At 39.2% G+C, this 12,787-nt stretch overlaps 1 protein-coding gene across 1 annotated transcript in view; it reads left to right on the top strand.

Moving 5' to 3' along the window:
• Window positions 1-12,787, top strand: part of Ccdc178 (coiled-coil domain containing 178) — a 298,089-nt gene that overhangs the window by 94,665 nt on the left and 190,637 nt on the right. Inside the window, exons 16-18 of the mRNA XM_028774890.1 lie at window positions 688-801; window positions 2,509-2,654; window positions 4,079-4,238. Coding sequence (XP_028630723.1) covers window positions 688-801; window positions 2,509-2,654; window positions 4,079-4,238 — 420 coding nt within the window. The remainder of the gene's footprint in view (window positions 1-687; window positions 802-2,508; window positions 2,655-4,078; window positions 4,239-12,787) is intronic.

The raw sequence follows: 12,787 nt of genomic DNA, 5'->3' as shown, positions 1-12,787 counted from the left end.
CATGAAAAACACATAACCAGTACTAAACTGAGAGGGTTAAGTGGTTTTAATAATGAATTTCTCTTGCATTGATGGTGGGACATTATTAATTATCTCAAATGTCTCAATGTCATTGTCTAATTTGTGTTGTATAATAATGAATTCCACCAACCTTTAATGATTTTTGTTTTCCTTTCATATTCTAATAGTCATGGTTTTTTGTCTTCTCATTGCTCACCAATCATTTCTTATTTTATGTTTTAATAGGCAATAAATGGAAAGAATTAGCCATTTAACACCCAGTCTGGGAATGAATAAGCATTTGTGTGTTTTCTTTTTGATAATGGTTTCTGACCATTTGTATTTAGAGCTTCAGTTATATCTTGAATACTTAATATATATAAAATATTTAAGGCATTTTATATATTTAATAGAAATATATTTGTGTATTAAATATCTAATATATAAAATATTATTTCTATATATGCTCATCTTTTTGCTTATTTAACTGAAACAGATAGACTTTCCATGATGTAGATCATTCAAACAGAATTTAAGATTTGTGTTGTAATAGCCTAGAACTTATAGGCAGTGATCCTTTCCTTTCATATGTTAAAACAGACAATAAGATTATTAAGATAGTTACTGTATACAGTTTATCTAAACCAGTGAATCAAAAATGTTACATAAAATCAGAGTGTCTTCTAGATGCTACTTGACATACGGAAGAGGAAAGAACGTGTTAAAAAAAGAGTAGATGCAACGAAGAAAAAATTACGAAAAAAGAGCAAGAAAAGCCAAAAGAAACTCACAAAAACCGAGGTGAAAATTTCAGTTTTCAATTTTTATTTCTTACATCAATGAAAACTTATCATATGTAATTGTGGGGAGATGCCTGTGTCTTGAATTGTTCTCACATACACGTACATACACATGTCATACACACACACACACACACACACACACACAGGCACCCTGCATTCATGTAGTCTCTTTTTCCCACTGTTCTAGTCTATAAGGCATGCCATCTCTAGCAGGAAAACATTCCAAACAACACAAAAATCACACTGGGTTTATGCAAGAATCTGCAACTCTCTTTAATCACATACTGACCTCTCCTTGCAGCTTCAAGGAAGCAGTGAAGCAAAGAAAGATGAAACAGCGAGGGGGGGTGAGGGGGGGAAGAGAGGCCCAATGGGAAAGAGCAAAAGAATGCTGCTGTCCTCCTATAATTCTTCCTTCAGAACAGTCTCTGCTTTTGGAGGTTGTTTAGAGAACCCAGAGGCCCTTAGCTAGCTGAGCAGGTGAAATCATCTTGTCCTTGATGACAAGAACCCCATCCTTGTGACTGGGACCAATGCCTTTAAAAACCATTCATGGAGTCCAAACTCACTCCTTTCCCCATGTGAGCATGGAACAAACAGAGATCATCTTTGAAAAAAAAAAAAAGCCCTCGGCAGACACCAAATCTGCTTGCCCTTTATTCCTGAACTTGTCAGCCCATTTTGCTGGAAGGAGTAAATGACCACTGTGTGTAAGCTACTCGTTCCATTCCATTGTATGTGAGTGACCTAAAATGGGAGGGAAAAAAACAGAGAGGACTGAGACGGCAAAGGAGCGGAGACAGGAAGGGAAAGGAAGAAAGGAATGGTTATAAAAGTGTTAGCCCTAAGTCTAGTAATCTGATTTTTTAAACTTATGAAACCATCATTTATCCGAAATTTGCTTTTCAACTAGAAAGTATACTCAGATGCAGAAACTTTAATCATTAATAAATTATAATAAGGATGTACGATTTGGCAGTATAGGTTATTTTTTAAAGATTATAATTTAATTACAATACACAATTTTAAACTTTTAAGTCATTTATTAGAAAGATGTTTTAGAAGACATCTTCATTGAGATGTCTCAAGCCACTTGCTTCTCAACTTTCTCATTTTGGTCACTCATGCAAATACTTTAATTTAGTCAGCTTCGGGCAGTAACATAACACACCCGTCTATTTTGCTAGGGTAAGTATGTTAACTATGTTTTTGTTGGTGGTAATTACATTGAGTCTAGGTTTCTTAATCATACAACACCCTATTGGAGATCAGCTCACCTAAGAAACATCTCAACATAGAATTAATTTCCCAGAATCACCAGGGGAAATTTTTGCTGTTGAAATGCTGTTTTGTGTTGTTATTTGACATATAAGAAGAACATCTGTGTTTACTTAGCCACCTGGCCATTTCTATTTTGTGTGTGTGTGTGTGTGTGTGTGTGTGTGTGTGTGTACACCAGAATATTCGTGTATGTTTTAGGACTTGTGGATTGAAGAAAGGTTGCTGTCTAAGCAGGTGGGAAAGCAAAAAGGAAAAGATGTGTTTCTATCCTTTCAGGAAGTGTCTCCCAGGAGTGAGAAGCACAAGCTTCCGTCATTGCCCAACTAGGGAATTGCTACTCTTTTACTGTCTGTAGAGTCTATGCAACTAGATCTCTGAATTCCAAAGACTTGAAAATCTAAGTCTTCTTTGAAACTTTTTGCAGGGAAGAGGCTCAATAATTCATCAAGAAATAGAGGTAGCTAGAGGCAAAACAGTTGTTCTCCACGAGAAAAGCATCGAGCTGAGTAAGGAGATAAAGATAATGAATCTGGAAAGGACAAATTATGAAGATAAACTTGAGAAGCTGCAGTAAGTTTTGTCAAAATAATCATCCTACTTAACATGAGATTCATAAAATCAGATTTTCATATTTAAAATTTATTCTTATGATAGTTCCCATTTTTCTTCAGAATTTTATCAAATTTATGTGATGACACATGATATTTAATAATTTTTGTTTCTATAAGTATAATTAGAAGTTGCTTTCACTCTTTATTTCTCTCTGAGTTTATTCTTATTTTAATAACTGGTAATTGTTTGCTTTTACCATATATGTAAACATTCTCTCGCTAGTATCAATAATATCTTTTGTTAAATCAACACATTGTTAATGTTTGTGAGCCATGTTTAATAATTCATGGTTGTCCTCTAACAGTTTTGAGGGAAGAATTTAGAAACAGATATTCTATAGAACCCTTTATCATCTATTCACATCTCCCCTTTTCAGTGCCCTCTTGTGAGCTCACCTCATGAACAAGGGATGCTCTCAGTGAAAACAGTCCTGGGCTCCTCTGTGATGGTGTTTGCAGGCTCACACAGGGTTCATGTGCTCTCATGTGGTACCCACTCATGTTCTCCTCCTGTATTCATGTTGATTCTGTCTCCTGTTAAACATTATGCTTACATGCTGATTATAAGAATATTGACTTATCACATTAGGAATACACACACACACACACACACACACACACACACACACACACACCACAGCATATGGGATAATAAAAGTGGTCCTTGGAGATACCTTAATGGGTAAAACACTTGCTATGCTTGCTGTGCATACTTCACAGCCCAAGTTCAATTCCAAGTCTTACTGCAGGAGAGCCTCTGACTCCACACAAAAGCTTTCATTCACATCCATGTACATCACACAAACGCACATACACACCCATGGATGCATGCACATGCACACATACACAGGCATACAAATAAAAGCAATTAAACAATCAGTCATTCAGAGTCCAACACCAGATGTTTAGTGGAGTCAAGTCAGTCTACCCAACAGGTCTTTATTTAATGATGTTTTTTCAACATGATCATGGTCATTTAGCTATTATCTCCAAGTGGCTAATTTGCCTTTATTATATCACGTAAGAAAGCAAGAAAACACATTGCTTAAAATATTAATATCTGAAACAATAGTATGGGTCTGAAAGATATAAACTTAAAATTGTATGAGTTATGCTAAATCTATATAGACCTATATTGGATGCCAATCTTATTCGGGTTTTATATTAAGTGCTTGTGCCATTGCCATGACCTAACAAAAGTCTCTATGACAGTACAGTTCTTCAGTGATTATTGTATGTTCTGATCACAGCTCAGCATTAGCTGTTACTTTCCTAGTTTGTTTATTGTTGACACTTGTCTTACTCACTTGCTGATGCTGTGTAAGGGTTAGTGTTTTCCCTTTTGCAACCACTGAGCCCACATGTGAAACTCTTTTCCCACAGGGATGAGTTCATAAAGCTGCGATTTGACAGGGAACATGTGCATGGTGTGTATGACCACCTTGTACAAGAGAAACAGCACTGTGAAGAGAGGATCTTCGATGAGGAGAGGAGGTTCAGAAGGCTTATAGACATGAGGAAGAACACCCTGGAGAATATCAAGGTGAGTCAGTCCTACTTTAAAACATTTGAAAATGAAAGAAACATAACAGTAGTCAGATGAGCAGCACACACTTAATTTTTTGTGCTGGTGTGGCAGGGGCACTTAGGTTTTATACACCATTCTGTTTGTACAATAAACCTGTGACTTTTCAGTTTCTTTCCAAAGTAGTTGTTACATATTCATTCAGGACATGGTGCTTTTTTAAGGTGTTCTGTGTGCTCCCTGACTTTATTATTGTGCCTTATTCTATTTGCAAGTCTACTGTTGGAAAATGTAAGCTGTGTTCATTACAGAACTCTATTTATACTTTCAGTAGAAATATTTTATTCCACATAAACATTATTTGAGTATTACAAGCGACTTTCATTGGGTAAATGAGAACACCTCATATTCGTTCCTTTAAAAATGTGTATAACATTTTGAAATCATATACTAAAACATATGTCCTGCACATGAATTTTATTAATCAAATTATGTAAAGCTATACATATTAAATTTTATTTGGACTATAACTAAATACAGGCATTAGTTCAGACATTACTGTCCCACTTTTCAGTTTACAATAGTTTTGATGTATACAATTGCAACAAACTAGTAAAAGTTTAAAAATAGATTTTAAATCATGTTTGTTAAGTAGTGCAATGAGACAGTTCTGAAAACAAAAATTCTATATATTAAAATTAATTTTGCCAAATTATTTAGGATATGTGTAATATTATTTCATAATATACTTTTATCAGCTATTTTAATCCTATTAATATTCTGTTTTGATGAATGTATTTAAAATTCTTTTTCTTACATAAAGGAAAACAGACTTAATATTTTTTAAACTGGCCCAAATGTACCCCACATGAGGGTTTATGATGGTTTTAATTCATATTGTGATGAAATTATTATCAAATTAATCATAGTTTCTTAAATAGTGATGATAAGTAACAGTCTTTTACTTGAATATGGCTATTATATAGAAAAGAGGCTTTTTTTCTTTCTTAAAAATTGAAAATAGTGGGCGCCATCTAGTGGCAATATGTGATGCCTCCTCCTTTGTGAAGAGATTCTGGGAACTCTGGTGGCCAAGTCTCAGGTATGTGACCCATGAGGATAGGGACACTGACACTAAAAACCAACTCTTGCTAAAAGTTACTGAGCACTGTTTCTCAGCCTGTATGTTGTTGCAACTGTAGAATCACTTCCCTGATTTGATCTCCTTTCACAGTCCTCCTGGTGCCAAGCACACATTGGGTCTCAGCAATCACTCCTTGAGCAGAGGTTCAGCACATCACCAGAGCAATAATTAACGAAATAGCAAGACAAAACAAACAAGACAAACAAAAATAAACAAACAAAAACAAAACAAGCAAAATGGTCAGTGGAAGAGACTTGAAAAAAATACCTGAACTAACTAGCTGATAGCTTACAGAAATTTGCATTTCTTTTCACTCAAAAGCCAGTTCTTGCCTTCCAACTCCCACCCTCAAGTCTCCAAGTGGGAGACTCTTAGAAGCCTGGTATAGCTCCATGTTTTGCTGAGTACTGGTCTTCATCTTGACCCCTTTGACTGTCTCTCAGGTTGGTGCCTGTTTTTGTCAACTGGGCTCCCGTGATCAAAATGCATTTTTGATAACAGCAGGTATCACTTTCCCACCCTCACCCCCCCACCCCAGTGTCTTGAAAGCTCAGAAACTCAGAGGAGGAAGTCAATAAAAACTAGGGGGGGTGAATGAATGAATGGATAGATACACACAGCCTTGCATGAGTGGATGAATGCTGCCTCCTTTGATAAGTTTGCTGGCCACATACATGCATGATAGTAGCAAGAAGTGAGTATGCTTTCAAGACTGTATTTCTACTGTGCCAACCTGAGAGTCCAAATACTTCATAGAACATCCCTGTTCTTTACTGATACCATCCTCTCTTTCTTCTCATCCTTCCCGACTCCTGCTCCCTTATTTCCTTCATCATGTATGAAACATTTTCCACACCTTCTATTTGCCCTCGTGAAATAGTTCAATCCTCTATTGATTTCTATCCTTGAAGAATCATTTGGAATACCCCAATTATTAATGCTCTTCAAGAACTTAAATATATGAAGTTGATTCTTAGCTGTCTTAAATATAACTATCCTAATGGTTTGCCACATGTGACCCAAAGCATAATGTTCATCTGTGTGATGAGAAAATTCAGGGCCCACTGATGAACAGGTTTTCTCATTAGGGACACTTTTTATGTGGGGTTCACATTAGGGTTTTAGTGGTAAAGTGTGTGACACACTGATTCCTCCCAGCAAGCATAACATCATTCCTCTTTAGAAACTGAGTTCATAAATACCTATGTAAGGCAATCCAAGAAGGGAAACGTTGTATGAAAGGTAAACTTGGTGTTATTGACCTGGACTGTCCCCTTAGGGCAGAAGAATTGATCATAATTGTAGATCATCTTTAGATATTGTTTAGGGGGAAAAACCCTATAATATCTACTGTAGTGTTGACCAAGCAAGTAAAAGAGCACACTAGATTTAAATGTGCAAGCAACTAGTAAGAGAGTCAGATACTACATATGTTCTCTTGGCCACCCAGGCTTTCCCCATGCCAAATCTTCTCTCTTGTTTTATTTTAAATTTATTTATTGTTGTTGTTTGTCTGTTGTTTCTTGCAGCCATGCTCTGCTCTTTGTAATTTGTGTTATGAGGGAATAGCAATAAACTACCCTGGAAGAACAATTTCTATGTTGAGTCCATACACAGACTCTCGCGCAATGTCTTCCAAAGCTTATTTTCCTCCTTAACATTGCTACCTATGTCCCTGTGTAAGGAGCTACCACTTCTGGTTAGAGGACTCCAACATTGTCCAAGTTGTCATTTCCTCACCTTTTCACATGGAGAATGCTTGGCTTCTAACAAAATGGAAAACCCACTCATTCCTCAGCCAGGCACCTAAATAGGGAGACTCAGACTCCTTTATCCTCGGCCCTAATTTCAGAGTGTATTACATTGTGTGAGTTAGTTCTCTGGTTGCCTACACATCATTTCTTCATTTCCCAGCCATTTGATAAGTGATACTATGTTCATAGCACTCTGTGTTGAGTAATGTCATCCTATGAATTCAAACCTGCACCATCAGGAAGATAGATTATGTGAAAATAGATAAAAGTATCATGACAACACTTAAATGGTAAACTGTAACCTTCATCCAATTACCAGAAATATTGATGGTTATTATAAGAAAGAAAATAACCACAAAGTCTGTGGTCTCTATAATGGAAAACTGACACATAATGAATCCACGAAGCAGAGGAATTTACCAAGGAATTTCCCTAGCATGAATAATCCTCCTTACTGATACAGAAGCCACTTTAACATACCATGAAACTTATCATGAGGCACATGACTCACACAATGAATATCTCCTTTGCAAGTGTTTCTGATATGATTAAGTTTCAGTTAGCCACACATAATAGCATGAATTTGTTGCATTGTTTTCCTAAAATCTGTGGCTGATTGAGAAAAGTACTTTTTAATTTTAAGGACAGGTGACAAGAAATTCTGGTTTTGTATCAAGGAACATGGTAGTGTTACCCAAACTTGGCCCTGAAGTGGTCATAAGCACTTAGCAATCAAGACAGTGGTGCTAAAGGGAGTAGTGATGTAAGACCGTGAAAGGCATCCTGGTCCCTGGCTGAGCACGGGCTAGAAACCCTGGTGACCCTGGGGAATGGAAGGTGTTTTGCCACCCTCCCAGACACCAGGCTCCTGACAGGAGGCTGCAGCCCTGCATAGATTTGTGGCCATCAGTCATGTAGGGTAATGCCCCAAGCCTGTCTACTGGTAGAGGACTAGAGGACATGACCTGTGGTCACAGAGCCTCAAGACAGATCTCCATTTTAATGAGGTACCTAAAGGCCTGAAGGGCTTAGCCAATTAAACTTTCCTTCCTAGACACTCCTCCCTCTAAAATGTGTTTAACCTCTGGTCTGTCCTGAGAAACTGGGGTACAGTTTTACTCATCCACTCTCTGCCATGACAATAAATGCTTTAAAGCCATGGGCTGTCTCTTTTAATCGGGATCTTCCATGGGAAGCAATGGGGAAGACTTTCACCTAAAGAGCTGGCCATCTAATCTCCCATGGAATGCCTCTCTGTGCCCCCAGCCACGACTACCAAGCCAAGGAGCCTACAGAAAAACCAAGGACTCTCATCCCCTAGGCACTGAGCTGGTGCTGTTTCCCCTATCCCCTTCCGCCCCAGGCTAGATCCAGTCCATGTGCCCCCACTTGGTTCTCAGTTCTTCTGCACCCCGAGTGGTGCCTGGGTGCCCAAGAGCCTGAGAACCAGAGAGCCCCGGCCTCTCTGCCAGCTCTGGCAGTCCTCAGGACCTCAGACTGGGCTCACGCCACCCTCGATGTCCATAGCCTGACACCCACCTGACGCCAGGGTGAGTGCAATCAAACTCCCCATGTCCTGCCTCCCCAAGTGGCCCAACCCCTATGGCAAAGCAGACGCAGGACCCCACATAACCCTACATAGTGGTTCTTAAATATAACTAAACTATTCTGAATATTTGATTTACTAAGAATAAGAGCTTCTCCTTCTCTTTGAATCATTCTGCTCGGTCTTGGAATTATTGCTAATGCAACACTGAACCTCTATGTGAAATTGGAATAGAATACAAAAATGGGCCGCCATTTTTAGCTTTATTTTCCCACAGCAGCTCAGAGGCACCTTTTACAGTCTCTAACTATCTGCCTTCTCAAATTTGCTATGCATAGATTTCTATGTAATGATAATATATTGTGAACATAGTTTACATATTATACTTTTAAGGTTGCTTTTTGCTCTCCAATGAATTGCCATTTTTGAAGTGCCTTATTCACTGCATGCTATCAGTAAAAATACATAATTTCTTAAGTTTTTATTAGCATATATTAATTGTACATTATGGCAGGCTTCATTATGACATTTCCATACATGTACATAATGCATTTTGATAGTATCCACACATCATTAGCCCTGCAAAAGCCAAACACAGTGGTACATATCTATAACCCGAGAGTTAGGGACAGATCCCTGGAACTCAACGGGCAGAAAGCCCAGATGCATCATTAATTTCTAGGCTCTGTTAGAGAACCTGTCTCAAAGAATAAGGTGGAGAGCAATTGAAGAAACTACCCAATACTGACCTCTGAACCCCCTTTACACACACACACACACACACACACACACACACGCACACACAGGAACATATATTTACTCCACTCACAGATACACACAGATCTGATCTTTTATGTGCTGTTGTGAGAAGATGAATACTTCTGTTTCCTATGATATAAAAATGATTGACATTTACTGATTATGTGCACTGCATCGGAGAGGAAATGCAGTATATTAGATGATGTGGTACCAGTGAAGATTTTTGTAGTGACACCAAGAGGTCATACTGTTTGAGGCCCAGAAATTTTTTCATTAATTTATTTATACATTTTATATCCCACTTAAAGCCTGCATCCTTCCAGCTAGCCCCCAACACAGCCCCTACCCCCATCTCTCCTTCTCTCCTCTCCTCTCCTCTCCTCTCCTCTCCTCTCCTCTCCTCTCCTCTCCTCTCCTCTCCTCTCCTCTTCTCTTCTGACAAGGGGGAGGTCCCTCCTGGGAATCATCCTACCCTGGCACTTCAAGTCACTGTGGGACTAGGCACATTCTCTCACTGAGGCCAGACAAGGTAGCCCAATTAGAGGAACAGTCAGGCAATAGAGTCAGGGTAAACCCATGCTCCAGTTATTGAGGGACTCGCATGAAGATCAAACTGTACATCTTCTACGTATTTGTGCAGAAGTAGGGGTTGGGAAGGGTGGTGCTAGGTCAGCCTCTGTATCCTTGCATGCTCGTTGATTGGTGGTTCAGTCTCTGAGAGCCCCCAAATGTAAAGGTTAGTTGACTCTGTTGATTTTCCTGTGGAGTTCCTATCTCCTCCATGTCCCTCAATCTTTCCCCCCAACTCTTCCACAAGACTTCCCAAGCTCTGTCTAATGTTTAGCTGTGGGTATCTGCATCTATTTTGGTCAGCTGCTGGGGGAAGCCTCACAGAGGACAGTTATGCAAGGCTCCAAGCATAACAAGAGTTATCTTTAAGCAAGCATAACAGAGTATCATTACTAGTGTTAGGGACTGGTTCTTGCCCATGGGATAGGTCTCAAACTGGGCCAAACATCAGTCAGTCTTTCCATCAGTCTCTGCTCCATCTTTGTCCCTGCACTTCTAGGAAGGACAAATTTTGGGTTGAAAGTTTTGTGGGTGGGTTGCTGTCCTTTTCCATCCACTCAGAGTCCTGCTAGGCTACAGGAGGTGGCTACTTCCAGCTCCATCTCACTCACTGCCTGGGATCTCAACTAGAGTCACCCTCATATACTCCCTGGAGCCTCCACCATCCCAGATCTCTGACAAGTCCTGGAGATGACCTCCCATCCCTCCCCCCTCACTCCCTCCTGATGACTTCATTTCACTTTCTGGGACAGCTCTCCACAGCTGTCCCTACAACTGATCCCCACTCCAAGTTCCACTCCCCATACACTTTTCCAAACAGTTCCCTCCATCCATCCACTTCAGATTACTATTGTATTTCCCCTTCTGAGTGAGATTCAAGCATCTTATCATGGCCAGGGTTTCAGATTTCTGTTGTTGCTCATATAGGCAGAATATAGATGGCTCTGCTGCTGATGCTGAGAAACATTGTCCAGTTGTGCATGTGAGGATTCTAACCTTGATAAAAGGATACTTCATGGCATGATTATCTAGAACTAGAGTGTACGGAGTAAAGAATACGTGCTAACCTGTATTTAACTGAATGTGACACACTTGGCAGAGCTGCCTGGGGCTCAGTAGCGTATTAAACTTGACTCTAGAACTCAGGGAACAAGAGTTTAGGTGTAGATGCCCTTGTAGAAACTATAGGAGCAGATGTTGCATCAGAAGCGTCAAGACGAATTCACCAAGAAAGGAAAAATGTAGCAAAGCATAACGGGAGCTGAATCCTCATGAGATGGAAAGAAGTACAAGAACAGAAGCAACAGGCCCAGAGACTGGAGCCAGCACGTGAGGTAGAGGGTGTGATACCTCTGAGGTAGAGCCACTCCAGATGACAGTGAAGTAGGAAGGGTGACCAAGGATATGAATGGCTAATGGCTTGTGGAATTGAAGTTAACATGATTTGTGTAAGTCTATAAACTCCAAGATTAAAATGTTGGATAGGTCATCCAGACTGATATTGAGGTAAAATGGAATGGTGGCAGAATAAGAGAGAAGTCCCAGTCCTTTAGTTGAACTCTTTTCTGGGAATGTAAAATGACCAGACGTCCATTAATACACTGTGTTTGGGTTTCTGGTGGTATTCTGTGTTCTCAAATCACATTAAAAGCCAGAAAAGAAGAATTAATTTTGTGAAAACAAGGAATTGTAGTTTGGAGCAATAATAAAGAGCCAGGATGGTACCAAAAACAAAACAAAACAGCCAAGCAAACAAAACAAAGCCAAAACAAAGAAAACAACAACAACAAAACAAACAAAACAAAAACAGTCAAGCAAACAAAGCAAAACCAAAAACAAACAAAAAACAACAAACAAAACAAAAACAGCCAAGCAAACAAAGCAAAACCAAAACAAACAAGACAAAATAACAACAACAAAACAAAATAAAACAAGACAAAAAAACTAGGCTTTCTAGAGTATGAATACCCTGAGAAGAAAATATTCTTTCTAGCCCTGATTTGGTTTATGTAAGCAGCATTCTATAACAAGGATGAAGCATGATGTGGGTCCAAGCTGCTTTGCCAGTAATGGTACACTCAGAGTTCACAGAGAAAAGATATGGACTGGGAAAATTGTCCAGTTTAATTAATAAGTAGAGACTGAGGTCTTACTACATTAGGTATGCAATTATTTTCCCTTTATATTGAAAATAGATTCTTTCCTCATACACTGTATCCTGATGACAGTTTCCCCTCCCTCTGCTTCTCCCAGGACCTCCCTACCCTGCTTCTCATCAAGGGTCAATCCATTTCTGTCTCTCATTAGAAAAGAACTAGCTTCTCAGATATAGCAATAATACATAACAAAATAAACTATAATAACATAAAGCAAAACCCATTGTGTAAAAGTTGGACAAGACAACCTTTTAAAAAAAGAAAAGAGCCCAAGACAAAGCACAAGAATCAGAGAGCCACTCACTCACAATTCAGGGGCCCTATAAAAAGATACACTAATCCGAAAGCTATAATATATACACAGAAGACAGGCCTGGTGGAGAATACTGTAGGCCCTGTGCTTGCTGCTTCATTCTCAGTGAGTTTTCCTTGTTAACTTAGGGGACCTTCTTCTTGTTCTCCTGGTGTCCTCCATTCCCTCTGGCTCTCACACTCTTTTGTCTCCTCTTCCACGGTTTCCCTGAGGGATTTGGTAGAAACATTCCATTTAGAGCTGTGTGTCCCAACATTCATATTCTCTCTCTCTCTCTCTCTCTCTCTCTCTCTCTCTCTCTCTCTCTCTCTCTCTCTCTCCCTCC

The sequence above is a fragment of the Grammomys surdaster genome, unplaced genomic scaffold (genome assembly GCF_004785775.1).
Source record: "Grammomys surdaster isolate TR1022 unplaced genomic scaffold, NIH_TR_1.0 243, whole genome shotgun sequence".
In the NCBI taxonomy this organism is placed as follows: domain Eukaryota; kingdom Metazoa; phylum Chordata; class Mammalia; order Rodentia; family Muridae; genus Grammomys; species Grammomys surdaster.
Note: the sequence above shows the minus strand (reverse complement) of the source record. Positions and strands in the feature narration are given on the sequence as shown.